General features: G+C 44.5%; 1 protein-coding gene across 2 annotated transcripts in view; it reads left to right on the top strand.

The window, feature by feature from the left end:
• SOBP (sine oculis binding protein homolog) overlaps nt 1–26,598 on the top strand; it is a 114,676-nt gene that overhangs the window by 39,210 nt on the left and 48,868 nt on the right. The window contains exon 4 of one of the 2 annotated variants that reach the window (XM_014964662.1): nt 21,605–21,700. The exons of the other annotated variant lie outside the window; for it this stretch is intronic. Coding sequence (XP_014820148.1) covers nt 21,605–21,700 — 96 coding nt within the window. The remainder of the gene's footprint in view (nt 1–21,604; nt 21,701–26,598) is intronic. 2 annotated transcript variants of the gene reach the window in all.

Here is a 26,598-nt window from a genome sequence, read left to right as displayed (position 1 = left end):
TCCCTGCCCTTTTGAAAGTCAAGGGTAAAACTCAATTGTCTTCAGGAGGGCAGGATTTTAGCCCAGCCACTCTGGCTGAGCCAATGCCCGTCCCACATGGCAGGAGGGTGTGCATGGCTCTCTGCTGGGACCAGGGAGCCATGTACCAGGGTCAGTCCAGGGAGAACATGCCAGCGAGTGCCAGAGGAGAGGCTGAGGACACTAAAGCAAGATACGTTGGTGTTATTATCTCTGTCTTTCTGAGCTGCTTACAGCACCGCATGCTCCTCTGTCAGTTCCACTCAGATTAAAAACCCCAGTGAAATGTTCCTTTTTGTGCTTCTGAACGGGAAATCAGAGATAACTTAGATACCTAGTATGTATCTTAAAAGATAAGTGTGGGGTTTTTTTCCCCTCCATTGAAGAGTGTTGCAGAGAGAAACAGTTGTCATGAACTATCTAGAAGATGGTTCCCTTCTCCAGAGAGTTTATTACCCTTCATCTTTCATTACCCTAGGATATTTACAGGTAGCATATTCATTACCTTGAACGCTCCTGCATGCTTGTACGAGCACACAGCGTACAGATGCTGGGTGACAGGCTCCTTGGCACCCAAAGACAGGGTATTCTCCTTTAACGTTTTCAAACCAAACTGGAGCTGCAGCATAAGCAGCTTCGGACTTACTTACTCAGCGCACAAGACTCAGCGACACAGGGAGTTTTGACTGGTCACATTACGTGTCATGTTAAAGAGCCTTTTGTCTCCATTCAAGCTTTCTGAAACAAGACAAATTATGATATTTTCCTGTTAATTTCTGTTAATTTCTTTTCTTAATGAGTTTCATTAAAATCAAAGCTTCCGGAAGACTGAGCCATGACAGCTGTCTAAAGACTGTTTCACTTGCTATGGGCTGTTTGGGCTGAATAATTATTTCAGCTTTGTGAGGATTATTTCTTTAAATAAGAACAATGATGCTCTGTTTGGGAAGAGAAACAAATGCTTGGAGTGGTGCAGCATAATTTCGTAGTGCTGACTTGTAGTACTCAATCGCTTTCAGGAATACCTGGGAAAAACACATCTCTCTCACTCTGACACGTTTTTTAATGATTTCACTTAAGGATACAAAGGCAGCTATTTCAGCTGGCAAGAGAAAGAGGGCTTGGCTTTTAATGAAGCAAATCAATTCTTCGAAAGAGAGAGGGGCTTATTCTTTACTGTTGCATTGCGGTGAATGTGACCCAAGAATGAAAAAGCGAGTCTTTCTGGTTTGCCATTCATAAAATATTCCTGTAAACTGCAGGCTTGATACTCTGATAAGATAATGGCACATATTTTAATTCTTTTATGCTACCAACACTGTAAAATCTTAAAGATATATTGTGTAGTTCACACCTATTGTAATTCAAAAGGCGAGGCTTTTACAACATATTTCAGTCTGTTTGCTGAGCTGACCATTTTCTTTTGACATGGAAATTCTTAAATCAAGGGGTGGGAAGATGGGAATTTTACAGTAGTCCACTGCTTCCAAGTCTGAACTGGACACTCACCACCTGTTTTCACGAGCTGTTGCACCGAATTCCTTGTTAGAGTTGCAGAAAACCCGCCTGGTTTGACGGAGCTCGCGTTCCTATTGTGAGTCTCAGATTTCAAGACCCAAATGGTAGATTTTTGCTTGGGGAAAGTGAGCGTTTTCTGAGGTTTTGTGACACCCTCTCAGCTTCCCAAATCCTTGTTCCCTGCTCCCTGTTTCTAATCCTGTGTCCTTCCTGGTGCTGATTTTATCGCAATACTCTTATTCCTTGGAGGATAGAGGCCAGTGACCTCTACTTAACATGATATTGTAGTTAAGAAAGTGGTTATTTAGAAAAGGCACCTTCTTGTTCAACAAAGAGACTCTGCCTGCTCTATATGCTTCCCGTGTTGACCCAGATGTATCTTGTCCCTGTCAGTGTGGCTGGAGAATGAGTAGATGACTTCCCACCTCAGTTAGCATCATCAGGGTAACGGTCAAGAAAGCCTGACGTGCAGATTTTTTACAACCAGGAGTGAGAAAACACCAAAAGAGCACAGCTTAATTTTTGAATCCCGGGTTGATTTTATAAGACAGACAGAGAAGCACAACCCTACCCGCCCTCAGAAAAGCCACCGCTGTAATGAAAAGCGAAGCCGAGCGTATCTGATGTAGTAACTGTCAGAAGGGAAGTCAGGCTCGCCTCGGTACCGCGGGACTGGTCTCAGGCAGCAGCTGCTGCTTGATGGATACCCGGGACACGGCACAGGTCAAGTGTTTAAGGTAATTGTGAACTGGCCGGCTGGCAGCTGAGGGTCTGTGGTGAATTTGCAGCTTGGCCAGAGTTTCGCAGGGAGCAGCCTCTCCCAGCACCAAACGGCTACACATGAGCAGAAGATGGGCTTCTGCCATTTTATTTTCCTTTCTGATTGATGGTTGTCACTGTCGGAGAGGTGCGTGTCCCCAGAAGGAGAGGAAAGATGCCCACAAAGGCATGGTGGAAGCCAGGTGGGTGCACCACGTGAGCACCTTCCTCCACCGAGCACCCGTGAAGGGAGCAGGAGAGCGTCCCACCACCCCAAGGGGAGCACCATACCTGAGCAGCTCTGATGCAGCCAGGCATTTGTGGCCAGTCCTGACATCATCGCAGCTCTGGAATGAGGGAAAATGTTTCCTTTGCTCCTCTCCCCAAGGCTGGGATTTCTCAAAGTATGGGACAAAATTAAGCCACCAATTTCTCTTGAGGAAAGCATATAATGGGCTTTGTTTGCTTAACCTACACCAAGTCTTCTGAGGACCCAAGCCCAAGTGAGGGAATCACAGGGGCAAGAGGGAATCGCACGGGCTCTCTGCTCTGGCACTGTCGTATAAATCCAGAATCCACATCATAATCTCCTTCTATCATGTCTTAATTACTGTTGTGACATACTTTTAATGGGAAATTTCTGCAAGAAATTGGTCCCTCTTAAAACTTTCTTCTGATGAAAAATGAGAGTGAAAGATGTAGTTTCGGGCTGATTTGAGGAAGGCGGCTTATTCATCGCTAGAATGGCCAGAAGAGCTGTCACAATTTTCTCCTCACACTCATGCTAACATGATCTTCCTTTCACTTCTATTTAAAAAAAAAATATAAAAAATCCCCCAAACCAGAAGGGCCACTTTTCAGTCTGTCACTTTGTAGGCTTCCGGTGTCAAAAAAAGCAGGTGTGTGTAAGCCTGTTTATAAAAAATACACCCACAATTGCCTTTTTTTCCTAGTTCATATATTCTAAGAACCCTAGATTTAGTTGTTGTCTAATCTCAAGTATTAGCACCATAAAATCAGTCGCATTTAAATGCTTTTCCTGAAAGACCTGCTGCCTTCCCAGTCAGTTGTTGGCTTGTTTTGCTCCAGGAGTTCAGGCCCTGCCCCTCCGCCTTTGCTGTTTCATGGAGCTTCGCTGTGGAGACTTGATCTCCAACCATGAAAGCTATTTCAGATCTGCCGAGAGCCCCGCAGCTTCTGTGCCCTGGGAGCCCATGGAATGAAAGCCTTTGCATGCACAGCGGGCTCGGCTCTGCCGCTTTCTGCTCTGCGGCTAAAAGTAGCCAGAGTAAAAATTCACTGCCTTTCCTATTGAGTGGCAGCTTTTAGAAACCAGTCCATCTCCTGCATATCAGATCTAACAGGTCTGAAGGGGCCACGTGCTTTGTTATCTCGAGAGGATGCCCTGGGAGGGCTGTTTAGGGTTCAGGCTCCTTCCAGAAGTGTTGGTTATGTTTTTGTGGTAATCGCCACCAGCCAGTACCCACCCTGGCAGAGAAAATCCCTAAGTCTGTGCTTTCAGCCTCGGTGGGAGAACCTGGAACCCAGTTGTTTTTAGCACGTATTGTTCATGGATGCCTAGCTGCCTCTCAATGATGTGAAAGCTCTTAATTGAATGTAATCCATGAAAGATTTATTCTCCCGATCAGCTTTCTCAGAGGAAGTGATTTTAGACTCATCAGATTCCAGCTGTTGCTTAAATCCATTCAGCCATCAAGCCTGTCAACTTTATTGTGAGTATTCCAGGTCAGTTCCCTGCAGAGGCCTAGACGTGGGCCTCCTATTCTTTTGTTTTCCATTTAAGTCAATCTACAGAGTAACACAGGTCTTCCCTGGTGTGTGGGGAGACGAGCAAGGATGTGGAAAAAATGGAAGTTGTTCTGATAGAGCTGATCCAACAAGGGCGGTTTAAAAACCCCTTTTCAGCTTTGTTCTTAAGATCTTCTGCTTCCTGCAGTGATCTTTCTACAGCAGCCAGCACTTCATGGCCAAGAGGGATGAAAAATTATTAAAAAAGGAGACAAAAAACATATGGACTTTTGTGACCTCTCAAAGCATTTGACCAGTGTCAGCTACATGTGGCAGCTCCACCTGCGCGTGAAGCAACTCAATTGTAGTTTTAGGTTGGTAGTTAGGATGTAGTTTTAGGATTTAAAGTTTCCAATTTCTTCTCACGAGTGGTGGAACTAAACCTAGAAATTCATGCTCATCCAGCCTCATGCACATGGCAAGGCTGCTGTACCTTTTCCTCCAAACCATCTACAAAGAAATAGCATATCTTGGCACAGCCAGTAGGTTTTACTTATTTTGCATCACTACATTCTCCTTTCCATGTCTCAGAGCTGCATAAATGTTCCCCATTTCACCTGTTAACACAGCATGTGACTGAGAGTAGCAAGAGACTGTGGATTTGAGGGTCTCATGGAAACCAACGGAGCTATTGAAGATGATTTTGAAAGACCTGGGTGATATAGCTAGTAAAACTACAATATCAGAGTTTGTTAAAAATGTGTCCAAGGCTAGTATTTTCTTTTTTTTTTTAATCCCAGTTGTAATAAAGAAAATGTTAAAGGTCTTGCTGAGGGTCTAGAAAAAATAATTTCCTAACATCTATAATTGCTCTTTCCCTTCCTGCTCATATGCTACAGGGAAAGTGTCTGTGTAGTTGGTAATACTTTAGCAAGCTCCCATTCCAGTAGTGGTGTTTTCTAGGATGCTCATTTGTAATTGTCTGAATTCCTCTGAGCAGCTCTGCATTCCTTAGATCGGGAGAGAAAGATTTAAACTCCTGCTGAAAGGCATCATGAGAGTGATGACATTTCTGGTTACTTCATGTATCTCTAGGAGTATAATCTAAGTTGGTTTCCTGGATAACTATGCAACTGAACTCAGAAATGCCAAAAAAATAGAAGAAAGAAAAATTAGGAAGCAGAATGAAGCTTATCTCTCTTGTACTCCTCATTATATTTGCATGTTTCCATGTGGATATTTACGTGTTTTGAGTCCAGTTGTCTCATTTTTGGCTGTCAGGATATTAAAAATTGTTGAGTTTCAAGAGCACTGTAGTTTCTCATAACAGGAGTAAACGAGGTGTGCTTGCTGTGCATGTTAAATTCAACCCCTGTCTCTGAAGTCTCTCACCAGTTTCAGGAACAATTTATTTACCTTTTTTTCTGGAGGTAGAAATGATAGCCCCAACTAAATTCCGTGCGTTACTTTCGAGGCTTGAAAACAGATCCAGAGTTCCCGTCTCCAAAGTCCCTTTCTAGAGGTTGACTGCAGAGAGGCACAAATGTCCTGAAACTCCAGCTGAAGTCAGCCTGCACCCCACAGGTCAGGCTCATGGCTCTTCACATCGAGGCCATCTCTCTACTGGTTCCTTCAAACTACTCTAGTGTGGGAGTGCTTGTTAATAGCTGATGAATGTGTCCTTCCAGAATGTGTTACGCTCCTCCTGGATTGGTGTGTCCTTTTGGCCTGCACACCATGCAGCGTGGTGACTTGGTCTGCAAAGAGTTCTTTTCTTTCTTTTTCTTTTTTTTTTTTTTTTTGCACGTTTATTGAACCTCTGGCTTTTTGCATTGTGAGAAACAATGGACAGTTAATAGATAGTTAGTAGCCACTCTTTTTGGTAACAAAAATATGGGAGTTTTTTTGGTAACAAAAATATAGCAGCCTACATAGGCTACTATCATATTCATTCTCGTGGTTTGTTTTTTTTTTTTTCAAAGTGGATAAGTCCTTGTTATTTAATATCTTACGTAAGAGCTGTTCCAAACCTCTGATTACCCTTCGCTGATACTATTTCCTTTAGTGCAGACCATGGTCTGGTTTTAAGGAGGAGCCTGCCATGTATTTAGAATAATGATTGAAAATAGAAGGTTTATCCAGTGTGGAGATGCAATTAAAGTCAGTTGTTGAAAATGAACTAACATGAACAGCAATTAGTGCTCAAGGCAAGAGCTTGTTATTTTCCCCATTCCTTGCTTCTCTTTTATATTCATATCTTTGATAGAAGATGTGACAAAATGTCTGGCTGAGCCTTAAATTGCTGTTTCTTATCTGTTTCCCCCCAAAAGTGTGACAGCCATGTCCCCCTTCCCCTTTGCCGTGGAGCAGGCAGAGAGTCACCCCCAGGGCTAGGTGGGAAGGTGGTGGACACGGGGGGATGGCAGGGCCATGCAGCCGTGCTCCCAGGAGATGAGGCAGACAAGCTAAACTTAGCTGGGGGTTGTATTTCGTCCCCCCCAGCGAGGCACAGCGCAAGGCAGTCATCCTTCCAGGGGAGCTCCGGGGCGCAGGGCTGCGGTGGCAGCAGGCTGAGAGCCCGTGCCCTGCTGCAGGACTCCTCCAATGCCTCTTGGGCAACCCTGAGGAGCAGATGGTTTTGGAGGTGTTGTCATGACCGTGTTGGAGGAGGGAAGCCCCCTTTCAGCTGAGGGATGCGGTGGAGGTTAGGAGAAAGCAAAGAGTTTTTTTCTTTTTTTTTTTTTTTTTTTTTTTTTTTGCACGTTTATTGAACCTCTGGCTTTTTGCATTGTGAGAAACAATGGACAGTTAATAGATAGTTAGTAGCCACTCTTTTTGGTAACAAAAATATGGGAGTTTTTTTGGTAACAAAAATATAGCAGCCTACATAGGCTACTATCATATTCATTCTCGTGGTTTGTTTTTTTTTTTTTCAAAGTGGATAAGTCCTTGTTATTTAATATCTTACGTAAGAGCTGTTCCAAACCTCTGATTACCCTTCGCTGATACTATTTCCTTTAGTGCAGACCATGGTCTGGTTTTAAGGAGGAGCCTGCCATGTATTTAGAATAATGATTGAAAATAGAAGGTTTATCCAGTGTGGAGATGCAATTAAAGTCAGTTGTTGAAAATGAACTAACATGAACAGCAATTAGTGCTCAAGGCAAGAGCTTGTTATTTTCCCCATTCCTTGCTTCTCTTTTATATTCATATCTTTGATAGAAGATGTGACAAAATGTCTGGCTGAGCCTTAAATTGCTGTTTCTTATCTGTTTCCCCCCAAAAGTGTGACAGCCATGTCCCCCTTCCCCTTTGCCGTGGAGCAGGCAGAGAGTCACCCCCAGGGCTAGGTGGGAAGGTGGTGGACACGGGGGGATGGCAGGGCCATGCAGCCGTGCTCCCAGGAGATGAGGCAGACAAGCTAAACTTAGCTGGGGGTTGTATTTCGTCCCCCCCAGCGAGGCACAGCGCAAGGCAGTCATCCTTCCAGGGGAGCTCCGGGGCGCAGGGCTGCGGTGGCAGCAGGCTGAGAGCCCGTGCCCTGCTGCAGGACTCCTCCAATGCCTCTTGGGCAACCCTGAGGAGCAGATGGTTTTGGAGGTGTTGTCATGACCGTGTTGGAGGAGGGAAGCCCCCTTTCAGCTGAGGGATGCGGTGGAGGTTAGGAGAAAGCTTCCTTGTGGGATACCTTTCTCCCTCTGTTCCTGTTGGCAGAATGGTGAGGCTCCTTTTTCCCTTTGGAGTCAGGAGGGCTCTTGCCTGACAGAAATAAGTTTGTGTGAGAAGCAGAAAAGAGTGCGATTCTGGGGTGCTCTCCCACCATGAGGTTGTGCTCTCCACAACCTGCAGCTGTCAAGGAAGCTGCCAGAGCCAGAGGCCCACTTTGGGACCTGGTACCATCTCAGGCAGTGATGGGGCTAAACAGGAGGGATATTTTTCCAGACATTAGCCGAGGCCTTCTCTGGCCAGGGAGCCCTCACAGCATCCAGGGGAAGCGCACAGGTCAGCCCTGATGGCTCCAGCACTCAGCTGCATAAGGAATTCATTCCTATGGGATCAGTGAGGAAATACGATGTCTCCAGTCATGGCTTTCTTGTTGGGGCAGTTCCTCTGTATCCTAAAAATGCCATCTTGCCTTGTGTTTCCCTTTCCTTTTTTGCTTCCTCACCACAGTTCCTTTGCCTACACGTACACGCATGTATGGAGTCCATCAGTAGGTAGGGAAGGAGATGGACTATTATCTCACCTAGGTCAGTGCCACACAGTGCAATATATGTAAAAAAATCCAGGAACAGTGGACTTACAGGCCAAACTCTCTTGGCCTCACAGAAACCTCTCACACACCAACTCCCAGTGCTCTCATGGTACGTCTGTACCCTTGGAAGGACTGGTGGCCCGTTGCTCCTCAGATTGTGTTCAGGAGCGTAATACTGGCTGCTGCTGTAGACAAGCCTGGGCTAGGGTACCTTAGATCTGACCCAGTGTGGCTGTTCTTGCTCAGATTAAAATAAAGAGTCCCTGTTTCAAGGTTGTGGTGGAAAAAAAAAATCCTACCAGACATCTGGTCCAACCAGCACAGGAGAGTTTCCTACCATATGTTTCCACTACCTTCAGAGCTGGGGGAGTAGGAGACACAGGACTGATCACAGCTTGAAGGCTACTGTGCTGGGCGAGGAAGAGACCCACGACTGCTTCTTGGCTCTTGCCCACCCCCTCCTTGAATCCCCTCCTAGGGCAGGCTGCGGCGAGCGCAGCGGGGCACCGGGGGGACAATGTGCCTGTTGGCTTGTCGGCCGCTCGCTGGAAGCCACCCGCTGGGGCTGGGAATCCTTGTCCTGGAACAAACCAGCGATGCTGTTTGCAACCCACGGCAGTGAAAGGCCAAAGCATGAAGTTAGGGTTGAGGCTCCCTCTTTAACTTGAGCCACTGTGCTTTTCATCGCGGTGCCAGGAGTTGTCAGCTTTAACTCCGGCTTTTTTTGGCTTGTGTCACAACCTAATAAGTTATAGGCCAGCTTCTCCTGTCGATGTTTTTGCTGCACAGAAGGCTTCACATTTTGTAAGCTTTTACAGCACAGCTGTGCTCAGAGATAAAACAGAATGTGTATACAGTACAGTATGCATTCAGCTGATGCACTAGATTCTTCCCACCATATGTATGGAGTGGTGTGCATTTCACTCCGATACCTCACTGCCAAAACTGCCAGAAGCAAATAAACAAATGGCGGAAGAGAGACACCATATGACGCAGTGCCAGGCACATGACCTAGGCTTTCTGAAAGAGACCCGGGCTGCTTTTAAGGGATTATAGTGGTCCGATTTTCTGAACCTCGCCTCCCACCCTGTGAAACGTTCCGCCAGTGTGTGCTGTGAAGTGTGCTGGTTGTTAAAGAACGCTCAGAGATTTCCCCTTCCTGTTAAGCAGCTGATGTTGGAGCTCCTCGTGCTCAGTACACATTTCCCTTTTCTCCGATGCCAGTAATTCCCCATCAGGTTTCTCAACCGAGGGAGAGGAACAATGGAGATGTGCGAAGTAGGCTAATGCTGGAAGGAATGCTACTGTAAAAAGACAGAACACATGTAATTAGGATAATGAGATTAATAATATTAGTAACAATTTAACGATTAATATATAAACAATGCAAGTGAGACAAATGGCTGTTCCATCTCGTTCCCCACAAAAAAAAGTCACTAAGTTGCATTTCACAGCATCGATGGTGAAGATGCCTGTAATAAACTGACACGAACGTTAATTACATGGTTAGATGTAATTAATTTAAATTGTAATTCTATTCCTGGAACTCACACTCTGAGTATGAAAAGAGATTCCTTAGCTTCTTTTCTCTCTGACCGGCCTGTTGCTAAAGAAAAAACGATGACAGCCACCAGCATGGTGCTTCACCTGCTAGTAGTACTGGGAAACACAGGCGGATTTTCCTGTCTATTGGCCCCAATCTTATGTTAGGCTGAACATCTGTCACTAGCCCCGTGGTTATCTTGCTAGCTCTGCTTTGCCTAAGCTTAGCTTTACTGCTGATTGCATGAAGGGCAAGCGGGTGCTTTCTTCACTTTAGAGAAGCTTTAGGTGCAGATTGCAAAAGTGCACTAAGAACAACAGAGGTCAAGACTGTTACTGCACTTGACGAAGCTGATACCCACTGCAAAACGGTCTGGATGCAGGTGAGAGAACCGGGCCCTGCATTTTGATGAAATCAGATATGGAATAGAAAATTATGTTGACATTTTTCAGATAGGAGCAGTATTCAGAAGAGTAAAAATGTGCTTAAAGTGTTTATTTAGAGCTGGTTCTTTGCTTGATGCCTTTGCACTTCTGTGTAGTGGTAGTAATAAGAGCATCAGTTTCCCCCAAGCTTTACTGCCTCCTGCTGTAATATACACTGTGACCAAGATAAAGACCTCTACATCTTGGTCAAACAATGGGGAATTTGTGGAGCTGTGCACCGTGGCCAAAAGGCCAAAGGCCACATTTCTACAAGTTTCTCCAGACTCTGCTTAGACAGAGACGTCATTTTGACTCTGCCCTAAAATGAGACAGATAAGTCTCTGCGCTGGCGACAGAAGAGGCAAGCGCTTGATTTACAGCCTGGGAGTGGAGAAACACCAGGAGTACTTCGCTCTCAGAATATTGCAAAGCCCACCTGGCCACTTCAAGCCCAGCCTTTGAATGGAGGAGCCAGGGGCACTCAGTGTGCAGGGACAGTGATTTTGGCAGCTCCCAGCTTTGTAGCTTTGTTACCTGCTTTGCAGACTAATGTCCTAGCTCCATCTCTTCTCTTCCCTGTGGAAGCAGTAGCTCTGTCTGAGGAAAATGGGACAGACCTATGGCAGCAGATGTATTGCCTAGGCCACCAGCTGGACTTCAGTGGGCCCAGCAACACAATGGGTATGCATTCGAGGTGACACCAAATAGCCCACTGGACAGTGAGGAAACATTAAAGAATAGAGCTGTAAGCAAGATTACTGGCTAAGTACTCGTTGGAGGTGTTGTGCGAGTAGGAGTTATATAAGGGACCTGCACATGAGAGGCTGCATTAAACCCGAGGGAGCTTTATAAAATTGATAATGCCACCCTGAAATGGTAAGGATGGCATGGACATACTCATGCAGACACATGAGGAGAGAGCAGTGCTAGCTGGGAGTGTTGCAGGAGTCTGGTGCAGCCTCAAGGGATGCTTTCCAAGACAGGAGCTGTGAGTGAGAAGCAGGAAAGAGCAAGTCAGGATTGCAGGAGAGGTGGCAAACCAGGAAAACATGCAAGCCTCTGTCATGTAGTAAGGGGCCAGGCAGCTCGGGTTAAGGATGGAGGCAGAAAACGAACCATTTGGGTCAATGCAGAAGACAAAAAGATGGTGAATGTGTTTCTGCCTGTTCCTCTTTCCAGTGGAAAAAGTGGATTCCTCATCTTTAAGCCTGTCTTTAAGAGTTAGAGTGGTATATTTAATTTATTTTTTTTCTGTAATAACAATGCACAGAGTTGAAAACAAAGATGTAGCCTGATAAACTGCTGGGAATAGTTAGAAGTGGATTCCTTTAGGCTCAGAAACATGGCCAAGGATCTACCTGCAACTGCTCCCCTTGGAAGATGGTAGTGAAAGCAACTGGGAAGACAAAGGTGTTTTCAGCATGTTTCATCTTGTAACAGAAAGGAGAAAGCTCAGAATAGGACTTCTCAAATCCCAAGGCAAGTTGGGAAGATAAATTATAGGTGGTTGCCTCCCATCGCCTGAAAAGATCTGTGTGCTCTGAACTTTCTTATGAGTTTGAACAGACAGTTGCCTGGTTTTAGACATGATAAATGTTACTGGAATCCCACTGTCTGACAGAGGGTTGCAGTGGGCAGTGGAAAACACAGGCAAACCACTGTGATTTAGAAATAACTTTCTGCCAGCATTGGGAGCAAGCTCAGAGGTGTTTGAGTTACGTCCCATTTGTCAGTGAGAGCGTGTCATCCCCCGTGGTCATCACTTCTTCTTCTTTAAAGAAGAATGGAAATGCTGGAAAAGGAGGGCTACCCCACTTGGACTATATCAGCCTATTACACTGCGAAATGTCTTTGAAGGTAAAACTTTGAATAAAAGCCTCAAAAAAGGTGGCGGGAGAGGAGGGAGAAGTGCGGTACCTGGTATTAGACCCAAAGGCAGTGGCAATTTCATGACCTCAGACCCTGACCTCCAGCTGGGCTGTTGGGAATTATAACGAATGCTCCTCACCACCAGCCAGGTTTTGCTTTTGTCCTGCTTATAACTGCCACTATCCCACCTTTTATTGCAGCCATTCATCATCAGCAGAAAGACTGGGAGATGATATTAAGGTTGTAGAAGATGTCATTTGTATCAAAGCTTCTCCTCTTTTCTCTTCACCCTCTCCTTGCCTGTTCTCCTGCATATGCTCCATTCCTGTGGGGCTTTACCCCCTATCCAGACTGGTCATCCCTTCACCCAGCTCATAAATGATTGCTTTAATAATATTACGGCCCCTCCATTTTCATGTGTGAATGGCCCAAGTGGCGTGTTGCTCATAAGGAAAGCAGGGAGAGATTTCTATTTTCAGTCTTTAAAAGGTCACAGAAAATACAGAGAATAGGATCCTGCCTGTCACGCACCGATCCCAGACGAGCATTTATTGCTGTGGAGCAGTTTGCAGACACTGCCCATCTGAGGGAAAGCTTTGCCAACCAGACCTGGCCATTGTTTTTCCTCCTCCACATTTATTCAAAGTGCAGAACTGTTTATATACCACAAAGATGGGAATTAAAGAAAAAGAGCACGTGTAGAATTTACCAGCTGTTTTAAGTCTTATTGTTACCTTCTGGATCGATCAAATCCGTTGCCTCTTAATTGGATATTGACTGTTGTGAAGCAAATAAGGCAAGCTGTCAGAGAGGGGAGGGATGGGGCGCGAGGTTTATCTTAATGGTATGTTGATCATGACTAGTCTATAAAAGCCAGTGGGAGAGGAGTTCATTAAACCAGCCTGCAATTGCTTTAAAAAAAATATGCTCTGAGTCAAGATGATTAATCATATATGTGACACTGCAATCGGAGAAAATCCGCATTGTTGCTCTGGTATTTACAACACTGAAGCTTGAAATAAGCAGATGCATTGAAACAAATTCATTAGGGACAGTGATTTGTTTGGTCTGTGAGCCTTAGCTAACCGTAACCACATTTGAGGGTTTGTTTTTTTTCCCTTTTTTTTTTTCCTTTTCCTTGGTGTTGTGTTTTGTTTTTCTGCCTCCCCGCTTCTCTGGCAGGCTGATTGGAAATGTGTGCTTGCCCTGCACAGGAGACTCTCTGGGAACCTCTGCTGGGGAACCCTTGTAGAAATGGCAGCATCAAGGAGGGATACTTGAGCTACCTGACAGTGAACAACACTTTGGAAAATGCTTTTATCTTGTAAATTATAGTAAGCAGGGAATGTGAAGAGAGAGGAGAAGCTTATCGGCTATGCTGGTGGGAGCTACCCATTACAAAAATGGAATCTGCTGGGAAGCCTGTAGTATATTTTCATTTCTTTCCTAGCCATATTTTAGGCTGTGCATTGAATATGTTGCAATAACTGTCAAGCACGGTCCATTAGTGTCTCTGGATCAGGCCTGTCGTGAATCAGAAGGGAGATTAGTAGGACAGGCTGACTTTTGTGAAGGTCCCACGCAGCTGCGGCTTATCGAAGAAACGTTCAAAGGGGCAATAAACAAAGTTTATTTCAAATTATCTCAATGTTATGTGTTTGTTATCATATTTGTTCTTTGACAATTCGGAACCGGTTATTAAAAATTTATGACATGGGTAAAGGTTTGTGCAGTTTGAAAAATTAGCTTTTGAGGCAGCCACCTGAACGCTTCTCATACATCACCGTGCCATGAACTGTCAGGGAGAGGGTAGCACAATCCTGTGGAAGCCAGTAAAGCTGTAGAAACTGCCTAGTTATTGGCCAACAGAGGAAGGAAAAAGGTGCATAAGTCTGGAATGCAGTGGGAAAATGAGGTTTAACGGGGAGTTTTGAAAGCATAAAGCAGCTGGATCACCTTCCCTTGCTTGTGGGCTTGAGTCATTTAACATCTCAATCATTCTTGTCCTCTTCCTATAAAAATTAGAAGAGTGGTCCAGGGCAGTAGACACCGCTATTTTTGCTTCAGTTGCTCTTTCTGGATGTATTGTGAAACTGAAGGTGATCATCATTTTTTCCTAAGTATTTTATGACTGTGGTAGAAGGTACAGCATTGCAAGCCGTATAAAAAGAAAATCCTGATTTTGCCTGCAAGGATGAGAAGTCCACCAGAAAGTCAGTGTTCTTCTATAAAGTATATGAAACAAAACTGGGTGGAGGCGAGAAAAAGGTGTATAAAATCCAGAATGCTGAATCCTTCTCTTTTTTTTGGTGTAAGTTTTGAGTGACTTTTAAATGCAGTAGGATAAAAGTTATTACTTTAGCAGGCACTAGGGTAGTACTGTTATTAGTATTTCCTTTTGATTCACTTATAATATTACTTACATTATAATAGAGTTTGCAGCTTGCATTTAAAATATAAACTGTGGATGATTTTATACCATGAAATTCTGAGTGAGAAATTTAATACGTAGAGCTGGACCATTTGAAGCCATGGAAGACAAGCATTATTCAAAAAAAGGAAAGATCCATAAAAAACTGTTTATCAGATTTTTTTGTCAGATAATGTTTGGATTTTTTAGTGTGCTTCTGTTATGCAAGAAAATGAACGTGACATTCCTCAGTTGCTTTGACGAGGATAATTTCAGAAACGCTGCCCTATCATTCCACAGATTGATACCTTCTCCTTTGTCATAATGCATTTTTTCTGGGGCGGCTTTTCTCAGCAAAACTGCCTGTTTCCCAGGAGTTTTACACCTGTTCAGAAAGGGACAATGAGGAGGTGTCGGCTGGGCTTGGATAGAACAGCAGGTTCAACCTAGTGACTATTTATTTTTAAACTCAGGGAGTATTTCTTCTCTCAGCACAATGGAGAAGATTGCAGCATATTCTGAATGATGTATTTTCTCTGGTTTTAATCACACTACCCAGATCTCTGGCTCATGAAGACATTTCTACACCAAACCTTCTCCTAAACGTGTGGGCTCAAAATGCTTTTCTCATCCAGTCTGCCATTAGTGGTGGTCTGTTCAGATTTTGTATTCACTTTTGACAGCAGTAGAAATGAAATAGCAACAAAAATGTGAACAGAGCTTAGAGTTTGGGTCTAGATCCGTCACTGTCTATAATGGACGTACCACAGTAAAGCATAAGCAGGTCTTACCAAGAGATACACCAACTCTAGGGTCCCTTGTCTTGCTGGGGATGCCTGCAGGGAATCAAACCTCAGGCTCTACTTTGGGAGTGCATCTTTTCAGAGACATCTTTGCTCCTTCTCAGTGACCATGTAACTTTGCTCTTTGTGAAGGGGAGCCTGCAGCTGTGGAAGCCTGTACTGTAATGTGTAGGAGCCAGGAGCAGCTGAGTACCAGGGAGAGATTTCAAGGAAGGCTGTGGATAGATCCCAGGCAACAAAATGGCACAAACCTATCTCCAGTGGTGTGCCCTCTGCTCAGGGCCTGGGAAGAGCTGCGTGCACAGTCCCAAGGTTTTGCTTGCTGTGTTGATGTTGTTCCAGTTTTTTATACACTGGTGACTTCTTCCAGGGTAGACAAGATCTCAATTTCTATTTTAAATGATGGGTGGAAATGCACGTATGTGTGTTTGTTCACATGTTCATGTGTGTCTTGAGGTGACGTGTTGGGAGAGAGGGCAGGAAAAGAAGTCAGCGAAAACCCTTCTGGTTTTCCTCTGCATGCTTAATGAAGAAGTTATAAGAGGGCATAGTCCCAATTTCGTTTTAAGTTTGTAGATCACCTCCAGTAGACAGATTGTCTCGTGGACCACTTCCCCTCCCCTTGGCGATCAAATAACATTCCTGTGGTGACTATAGCAGTTGCTTACATGGAAAAATAACATTAGGAAAGTATTTAATGTATTTTTAGCTGTCTTTAAATGCATTTTAGCAGCTGGAAACAAGGGGACTTAGTAGCATGTGACCTGTAAGCTCTCCATAGACCACCACCAAGTGTGCAGAGAGCCACTGCTGGCAGAGAGACCTCAGGCTGGGAGACATTGGGTAGGGTGATCACCTCTAATCTGGTGTGGCCACAGGAGGTCAGACAAAAGGGATAACCTTGATTTAATAGGACATAAATGATAACAATGTGATAAAACAACCATTCTGGTTTTAGATCCTTTTTTTTTCACTGGTCTGAATTTGGGGAGATTTTATGAAACATTATTTTGACGTGTTTCAAAATACCTGGGACTTTTTTGAAAAGCTTGAGAAGATTTTAGAGGCTTGGAGTGGCAAAATATTACAGCTGTAGAGATTAGTGAATAGAGTGCAGCTGAGAGAGGCAACAAGCTAATAAATACCGCTTATTCCATCACGCCGCAAATCAGGAAAATCCTGAAATCCTCGAGAAGAGCAAACCTCTTGTCAAACATTAGTGAGGGCTTTCCCTGAGGGAAGACGAGCCCAGGGCTCGCTCAATCCTATAACTGCACGGTTCCTGAACCAGGGAGGTCCTCTCTGGACCGTTGTCCCTGGCCCTGTTCCACTCCCAGCACGGAGCCACGACCCGGCACCCTTATGTCAAGCTCCCCCGCCGCCCCAGCCCACACCAAGTACATTCATATTTCTGGGAAGAGTGTACTGAACAGATGGAAGTTTAGTACTATTTTTACCGTTGCTGGTGCAGTGAATGTAGAGAGCATGATAATTGATTATCTGGGACAACAGAAATGCACAGGAACTAGAATTTCAAGGATTAGGGTCTCCCCGAGGATTTCCTTCGAGTTTGAGTGAAGGGAGAGATAACCTTTGTGGTGGAAACGGAAACACGGCTTTCAGTTCCCATCTGTGGCCAGCCTCCGGAGACAATAGTATTAAGGGTGATGTGAACTTCCTCTGTTCATCGCCACGGGACGGGAGCCTGGACGCAGTTATCTGCGCTTCTATAGCAACGCTGTTCAACCTCTCACAGCTTTTTCTTTTGGTGTCCTACCAGAGGCATTCAACTAATGCCTGTGTTTAATGTGTCTGGGGGTAACGGTCCCATGTTTCATCTGTTTTAAAGGACATTTATGGAAATTAGGTGGCAATTTTATCCTGAGTAAGCAGGCTAATATTCTGTCACTCTGCATTACTCAAGTGGCAGTTGCTCTTAGAAAATAGATGTTAGGTGCTTTCAGTTAAGTGGCATTAAACTTTTGTGGACCGAGCAGTAGGATTTCATTGCAAATGCATTGTCCCATTTTAGTGGAAGCTTTGCATTAGCAAGTACTGTCTTAATAAATTATTCTGTTCAACCTACCTTGTGACTTATACTATCATATGATCCTGCCCTTAATATTAGAATGTATGCACAGATTTCCTCTCCCAAGGCTAAGGCTGCATAAAAAGACTTACACCGAAGCTAAGAAATCCTGTCTGGATCAAGATAATTTTTCTGTGAGAATAAGGGAAAACAAATATCCGTGCACTTCAGAGAGGAAGAAATTCTGCTGTAGATTGTTCTTCCTCCGTCATGTTAAAAAAAGGAATCTTGACTTAATATATAGTCTGTTTCCAAACTATTGGCATCTTTCACAAATTTAGGCTGGCTGGTTTATGAATGAACAGCACAGTTTGTGTAGCCAAAGATGGTTGTCATCGTGCACTTATTAATGAGTACACATATCTTTGAACATCAAATGCTGTGCTGTTTTCAGAGAGGTCCTTTCAGATGCTATTTTGTGTTCTTTTTTTAAATTTTTTTTTTCCTTACCCTCCTGCCATTTTCCTTCAAAGCTCAGTGGTAGAAATCAGAGAGGAAAGGGACCTGGGAAAGGAGATGTTCTCATCCGTCCAGCTTCCCCGTGTCAGGAGCTACTCCGTGCATGTCATTCCTGACAGATGTTTGCCTAATCCGCTCTTAAAAAACTCCAGTGACGGGGCTTTGACAGTCTCCTTAGGCAATCTGCTCTAGCGCTTTGCCGTGCCCATCATTAAGAAGAGTTTCCTTGTATCTAACCCGCAATTAAAGGCCGCGATTTCGGGCACAGCCCATCAGCAGGCTGACCTTGCCGCCGAGGCAGCTCCACCAAGTCGACTGCAGTTTCCTGGCTAGACCTTCCTCACCAGCACTGCTCCTCTTCTGCCAGGACCAGCTGGGGAGGTGCGAGTGCCACCGGTTTTGTGGAGCGTCCAGCCTGGCATCCCACAGGCCGGCCACGGGCAGGCTTCCCTCCCGGATCCTGCGCAGCTGAGGGGAAGGCGGCTGCCTGCCAGTGCAGGCTATTGAATTCGGAGATTCAGTCAGTCCCAGGAGAGCCTCTGCCACAGCGAAGTTGCAGCAGTTTTGCGCTGATAAAGCCGGCAGCCCTCACCACGGTCCCAGGCCTCAGAATAGGAGCTGAAGCCTTTTTTGTCCTGGAACAAAATGTGCCGTTGAGGGCGGTTGTACCATATATTGCATATGTGCAATCAATCACATCTAGCATTGTGGACATATATATATATATTTATTTTTTTTAAATGAGAGCATTTCTATAACGATTTTAGCAGTTTAAATGCATTTTAAAAAATCAGAGAGATCAGGGGTTTGGCTTGGGTTTTTTTCAGTTGCTTTCTTTTAAACAATAGCAGGCAAAATACATCCCGTGGCAGCCAGGCCTGATGGAGAAGCTGTGGGTGAGGTCGGGATGCTGAGGAGATGAGGCAGTCCCTTACTGGCGTGCGGCAGCGCTTGAGAGTGGGTCAGTGTAGATACAGGCATATCACAGAATGACCACGGCAAGATAAACTCTGAGCCACTTCTTTAACACTCTTAGAACAGTGCTGAAAATTGTAAGAGTGGTTCCCTCTGCAAATTATTTACGACTGGAAGATGGTAGTAATGAATTAATGTGAGGCAACTGGAGAATTAGCCCTGACTGCTGAGAATAGGTGTGTTTTTACAATGGAAACCAGCTAGCTAACCTAGGTATACTTTTGCTGCCTGAGTAAATTATAGTAATGTGGAGCTAAACTGGTTTTGGAACTAAGGAAATTATAGTGGCATCCAGAGTTAAATAAAATAAGGTTCGGATCAGTAGGAAGGGTAGCATGTTGCCATCAGCAGGGGTGAATAACCTCTGCGTAACTGGCAATCTTGGTAAGCGGGTCAAGGTCGGTGAGGTTTGTCCCTATATTTTGACACACGCAGTACAAACACCCTGATACCCATTTCATTTTACAAGGTGTGTGTGCGTGCACCCAGATAATGCTCCATAGGGTCACCGGCAGGTTACAATGTGCCAGCCATCACGTGCATGGTATCTAGAATAGTGCCAAGATACGATTTCAGGGGCCTGCGGGGGCCACCGATAGCGTGCAGAGCCCTACGTAACACCTGTGCCCCCACGCAACGTCTCGCCAGCTCTCTGTCACTGAGCATCCCGTTGGCACCTGTGATCCCGAGCTGGCAGGTCCCTTTCTATTTGTGCAAGGCACTTTTAAGGCATTTTTCCCCCAGTTTTCTTCTAGACAACCTGGAAGAGCTTCATCGAGTTGCCCGTATTCCTTCCTGGAGGAGAGGAAAGGACAAAGTTTGTTTTCAGAATGAGAACCAGAGTGGGGTTTTTTTACAAAACACGGTCAAATTTGAACTTTGTGCTCCACGCAGCATGGGAGGCAGATTTATTGTGTGGGAGAGGTTTCAGTTTCAAACCAGTAATTAGAAGAATACATTTAAACCTTTGTCAGTATAAAAGTGATTTCAGGTGCTCAGGAATGCTCTGCCTCTTCCTTGTGGTTTGAAGGAAAAATTTTAAACATTTTCCACCCTGCAGCTATTGAGGGCAGCAAAAGAGAATTCCTATAAGCTGCTAGGAAAGGTAGAGAAAAAACTCGTTTCCCACTTCTTGTAATAATCATCAATTGTAGGTGCTACTCGAAACATACTTTTAGTCAAACTTCGCACTTTTAAAAATGGTATTTTCTGTCAGGCAGGGTTTGTTCACGCCCCATGGCTGACGAGCAGAGGTCCAAGTCAAAGCCCACTGGAGTCAACGGGCTTTCGATGAGGTGCAACCCACCCATGTTTTTCCTAAAAATCCCCGGTGCTGTTACCCCCCAGCTCCTCTTTCCCAGCCCGTCTCTCCCCGGGGAGAGGCAGAAGCCTATTTGAAGGCAAACAAGCTGCAGAGCCTACAAGGTGCAAATATCTTTCATAAATGCCAACTCTGAAAAAGCCTGGGCTCCGGGAGTGTGACACACGACGACAGGCAGTTCAGGCAGCGCGAGGCGGGGACGGGGTGGCAGCGCGAGATGCGGGTGCATTGCACTTGGGCACTTGGGCATCCCTGGACCCCCCTGGAAGGGGGACGTGGGGCAGCTGGAGGGATGGGGAGCAGGACTACCTGCTCCTCACCCCACCGCCTCCTCCTGCTCCCCTCACCCCCATTCTGGTCACAATTCCCCCCACCACCACCACCCCCTCCCCTTTTCTGCCCTCCTCCTCTTCCTGGCTTCTTCGGGCAAGGGGCTGATTTAAATAGGTTGGCAGGGAGCCAGGAGCTCATCATTTTAATGCAGTGTAAAATGGAATGTGCATAATTATATGCAAGCCATATGTGAGGGAGACAGCTCAGCTGTGAATTTCGGGAGGCTGCGAGAGGGAGAGAGCGAACAGTCAGGGATCAGATGAGATGGAGCGGAACGGAGTGCAAGTGTCACCCAAATGAACAGTGTAATGAGTGTATTGCTGACACTCCTCCTTTCACCTGCTTCTCCCTTTTGCTTTAACTCAAAAGCAGAAAATGCTGTAGATGAGAAGGGAAAAATACTGTATGCAAGCAGGATTACTAATGGGCTCTGGTAATGTCTCCATTTAAACTTCAGCTTTCTTAATTAACAGTGCAGTTCCAAATAACCGGTAACTTTTAATGCATCTTTGTCATTAAATATTTTGACCGCATTTGACTGAAGGATCATTGTTCTTGCTAGTTGATTGCTCCTTTCAAAGCTTCACTTAAACATGGAGGGGGAATCCATTTATCTATAATAGTATTACATGTAAATTATGAGTATGAAAACTTACTTATTTTTTTTGGCCTTGCTGTTAACCTTAAAATACAAGTACATTATCTAGGGATTGCTTAATCATGTAAAAAAGTCTAAACGAGTACGTATGTAATGTAATCTTGAAAAATGCAATGGAGTAAATTGAAACCCTGAGTTACTCACAGTTTCCAGCTCAAATATTTTGTTTGGGGTTTGTCTTTTGTTGTTCTAATTATTACACCACAATGAATTTGCATGTTCAACCTAAGCTATGTAAGAAAACAGCATCCCAAGTTCTCATATCTAAAAGGTGTACTAAGCATTTAAAGAAGCTTTTTAATAATGTTGTATTTTGGGATTCCCGTCTGTTTTAATGATCTGAGCTGTTATACTTTTAGCTATTTTTTTTTCCTTCCATTATTTGTAAGTCCCTAAATAGGCCATTATATTTCCCTTCAGGCTAGAGATGAAGATGGACATGCTGAAAATTTTCCCCAGCAGCACTATGCTAAGGAAACTCCAAGACTTGCCTTCAAGAATAACTGCGAACTACTTGTAAGAATAACATACTTACAACAAGTCTAGATTGTTACTTTAGCACAGTGAAAACCGTTTTTTTTTTTTTTTGAAAGGCTTTTGTTCATTATGACATACATTATGAAATATGATAGGTTTTTTTTTCTTTTTCCTGTTTAGCGTTCTAATGCTAGTTCTGCTATCCGTGAACAATTTAAGATCTCAAGTTGCTTGAAAAATCTCTTATATTTGATGACAGCACGTGAATGGCCTTGTCGTACTACCTTGTCTCGCACGGTAAATCAGGGAGAGCCATGCAGGGAGTGGCTGGTGATGCACAAAAAGTCCCCCCACCCTCTCCGAGGTGCCCCAGAACTCACTCTCCCATCCACCTTTTAGCTCTGCCTTGTTTTCGGGTGGTGGCGGCGGGTTTTGCTCTGCCGACAGGCAGTACTCCCTTTAAAGCTCGCCTATTCCTCCCCTTCCTAGCTGCATGCAGGTGGGAGCATCCTCTCCTCTCCACTCCTCTCCTCTCCACTCCTCTCCTCTGCTGCTGGGAAAGAGCGAAAGCCAGGAAAGCACATACAGGGAGCCTGGAGTGTTTACAAGCCGTAAGAGAGATGATGTCAGCTGTGAAAGGATCTCTGTTCCAAGGCAGGGTTAATTCGCTGTTCATTTTAGCATTTGCAGCCAGGCAAGATTAAAAGCAAGCAGGAATGCCTATTATATTTCTATTAAATGAATCTGTTGGGACCTAATGTTCTTGATTAGCTTGCGAAAATGAGTGCTCCACGATGAGTTTTTCTGTTTGCCTAAAGTAAACAGAGAAAGAATTGTAATATGTTTAAGAGAGATTCAGGCATGGCTTTCCAAAAGGGAGTTTCAGATGAATTGGTAGATCTCTCCCTCGCATTCGCCTTTCTTCTCGGCCGTACTTAGGTAAAATGTACCGTTTGGTTAAATGGGAATATTTGTGGAGAGTCAGAACATGGGGTTATATTTTGAAAAAAGCAACACGTTTTTTCCCATTCTAACTATAGAAGAGGTGGGTGGCGATGGAGGAGCAAGCTCCATTTCCTCTGCATTAAAACCCGTGGCTGTGTCCCCCGTAGAGGATGCAGGGCCAAACGCTGACCGTGGTGTCCCAGGTGTAACATCCAGCAAAGTCGAGCAGATGAGCTGACGTAACCCAGTGCTGAAGCTGGCCCCCAGATTCAGGCACCTGATCAGAGAAGCCCAGACTGGAAGGCAGCAGCCCAGGGTTTGTGGCCTGTCCCCACTCCCGGCACTAGCCACAGCACAGAACATCTTGGTCATACCTGCCACAGGCTCTCCTACCCCCAAGTGTCCCCTGTGCTGAGCCAGCCCCTGGTTAGGTAGTGACAATGCTTTTTAGAGCCACAGGTGTCACTCGGAAGGGTCAGATTGTTCCCACTATAATTCTCCCCAGCCACAAGCAACGTGACCCCGAAGACCTGATCTTGTTTTCTCCCCAACCCCTTGCAAAATTCCTGTTGGTTTCAGGGACAGCAGTTTACGTTCTGAGGGGATGAAATTGGACTAACATAAAAAGTGATTCCCCGGTGCAGTCACAGTTCTTGTGCCAAATAAGTGAAACTGTTTTTTCAAGGCCATGATTAATTACTGTGCTGCGGGTCAAATCAGGCCTGACGAACCATCACAGCGCACCAAGGTGCCCCTGAAGTCAATAGGGCTTCTTGGTGCTGGAGGGGTTTAGGACTAGAGTTGGGAGACAATGCAACATAAAATAAGTCATGTATTATTTCAATTTAAAATCAGTTTTATTTTTAGTGCAAGCAATCAATGAACCAATTAACCCCCTCAGTACTATTAGAACCAAGCATTCATTTAATGCCCAGTTAATTATTCCTCTATTGGTATGCATTTAGGTTTTTGCTTTATTATATCACTCCTGTGCCTGGCAAAAGCTCAAGTTATGCAAGTTAGTCTTTCATGTGCCTTTTTTTAACAAGTTTCAGTTCTTGTTTAAGGAAGTAATAAAAGCAATTTGTTATAGTTTTCTTTTCCTATGCTATTGGAAACAAAATTGGCAGGGATGTAATCTTTACTCTATTTGCATGCGGAAAAAAAAAAAAAAGTAGATGAATAATGAATGTGTACCTCTGCTATCTTTAAAGATGTATTTTAGGAACTTTCAGTGAAAATATGATGTTGAACCTAGGCTTTGGTGGTGGGGAAATGAGTGTTATTTGTCAAAGATGCTATGTGTTTCACCAAGGTAGTGGGTTTCCTTCTGTATTTTTACTTTTTGGGAAACAATGCTGTATTAAAATGTGCTCGAGAGTAAAGTGAATTTCGAAGGAACTGGTCATTAGGACAGCATCTTTCTCCTAAAAGCTAGTCAGTATTCCTAGGTTTGTGTTAGGAATTGTCTCCTTGAGTGGGGAGAGGGGAAAAAATAGGAAAGAACGGAGTGGGGACAGCTGCTTCCTCTAAAGAAATGTATTTTCCCAATGGTAAAAACTTACCCAGAGTCTAACAGTGCAAGTCAGATGCTGGCTGAGCAAAAAGCTGAGATTTTGTTAAATGAAAGAGAAACTGAAACTTGTTTATGCTTTAGAGAATCGAGAAATCCTTGGAGTTTTCTCAGTATGGTTGAGAGTGAGTAGTGTAATGGCCTGTCAGGTGAAACAGGAGGCTTCAGCTCAAAAGTGCTTTCTTTGCTTTAGGGTTCAGCTGCCATTTTCCAGCAAGGTTTTTTCCAGCAAGCAGGGGCTCCTCTGCTTGGCAAATGCTCCTTCTGGGAGGGTGCTGCCATGCGGGAGGGATCCAGGGGCTGTGTCTGCGTGCCAGGGCTCTCCCACAAGAGCCGCGCTACACCGGCTGAATCTTAACATCCCAGGTCACCAGCACACACAACAAGCTTTAACTCCTGAGTACTTGGAGGGACTGGAAAGCATAGTGTCATAGAGTATTACAAATTGTATGCTTTCTTCATTGCTTACTCCTCAGAAGAGGAGATAATTTGGTTAGCGAGGTACAACTCAGCTATTTGGGGCTTTTTTTGAGAGAGAGTGCTTGATAGGAAACAGAAGGAAGAAAGAGGCATAATTTAGGCAAAAGAAATCCCTGAAGTGCTTAGGGTAGTTCGGCACGTTAAGAAAAGCAGTGATAATTTAAGATTTTGGTTGGTATAGAAAGCCATTGTGCAGTTACGGGATTAGATTAGGGTATTCCTTTCCTGTGCTAAATCCAGATACGTTGTGTGATGCCCATTTGTTGTAGAGCACAGAAAATAAAACAGTTAAAATGCTCTAGCCGATGAGGACATCAGATTTTTCTTGTGAACTTTTCAGTATTTTTGAGAATCGTGTTTTTTTAAGTTTAGCTACCCATGATAAATACTGGGAACTACATAAAACAAAGCTATTTTTAAAGAGCCAAGCTAGCATGCCATCTTGGCCAGCCGTACAGCCTTCTCCCATAGGCACTGCCTCAGGATTTTTATTTCTTATTCCACGAGTGGCTGGAAGCTTTTCTTTCAGGCACATCCCTTTGTTTCCAGAAGGACAAGGCAGAATTTAGTCCTCTGGAAGCTGATTGTCGAGGAGCAGTACAGTCCAGCTAATAGTGGATGTGGGGAGAGAGATGGGATTAACTGCAGAGAAAGGGTAGGCTGGAGTGAAAAGGCCAGTGAAAAGCCCACAGCCCGGCTCTAGCCAGCTGAAATTCCTAAGCCATTGCCTAGAGAAAGGAAAAATCCATCTGGCACCTACCCAGGTTAGTCAGGGTAGGAAGAGCCATGCTTGGATGCCTTTTAACAAAAGTGGGAAAGAAAAACCAACAGTTCGTCCTTCCCCGCCCCCAGTTCCCCAGAATATTGAGTCAAGGTTTCAGATTGGCACGCTGCTGTATGAGCTGAGGAGGGTTTGATGGGTTAAGGAAATTAAACGCCAGGTTGCTTTCCAGATCATTTGTTTATGAAGATGATCTGAGTACCACCCACCACCATGGGATTATATGTAAAGCAAATAAATAACCAAACAAAATATAAACACCCTAAAAAAAACCTAGTTCATTTCCAGTCCCACACCCAACTGTGATCCGCAGTTTTCCTGCAGTAAAATCATGATCTTTTCCTCTTTGAAATCAGATTTGCTCCTAGTAGTTCTGCTCTAAGAGGATAAACTCTTGAGTCCAGTATGTGATGAATTATAAGGTAGTCCTGGTGTTTGAAAGCTGTTATGTAAAAGACACAAAATAAAACATGTTTGTTACTGGATTTAATGCAGACTCACCTATGGCCAGTTATCTTTAATCACTAACAAAAGGAGGCAGAGAAAGCTCTGAAAACAGATCTGCAGCTCAAACATGAAATGCAAAACGTTCTCCCACAAGCAGAAGGCCTTTGGGGAGGCTCTGGCAAAGCTGAGAGGAACCAAAGCTAGAGCTGATGCTTCACTTGAAGTTCCAGCACTAGAGGCAGGCTCAGGAGTCATAGCACAGGTGGGGCATCTGGCCAGGGTGGCAAGGACGCAGGCAGGTTAGCCTCAGCGTTACAGTACTGGAATATGGGAAACATTTCATACCTACAAGCTGGTTTTAAAAAGCAGTTGGAATATTTGTGATCAAATGAGGCCAGTAAGTTTTGTAGTCATAGTCAAGTGAAATGTAAACATGCATATCGGTATCCTTTGGAGGCCATGGGAGTTTTGGTTTCAGAAAGTGAGGTTTGAATTCTTTTTTTAAAGGTACCTGATCTGATTCCTGTGTCCCAGTGTCAAGCAAAACCACTCCCTGATAGTGCTTCTGCGTTAAAAGAAAGTAATTTTCAGTCCATTTATGATCACTGTGCCTTCAAATGAGGCCTGGATTAGGGGGAGATAGCTTTGCTCGTCCCCTCTCTTCCCTCTTAGTCTTCTATGCTGCCTCCTTATTCTTAGCAGAGAGGAGAG

This window comes from Calidris pugnax, unplaced genomic scaffold, assembly GCF_001431845.1.
Source record: "Calidris pugnax isolate Ruff unplaced genomic scaffold, ASM143184v1 scaffold219, whole genome shotgun sequence".
Lineage (NCBI taxonomy): Eukaryota > Metazoa > Chordata > Aves > Charadriiformes > Scolopacidae > Calidris > Calidris pugnax.
This window is presented reverse-complemented; position numbering and strand designations above follow the sequence as displayed.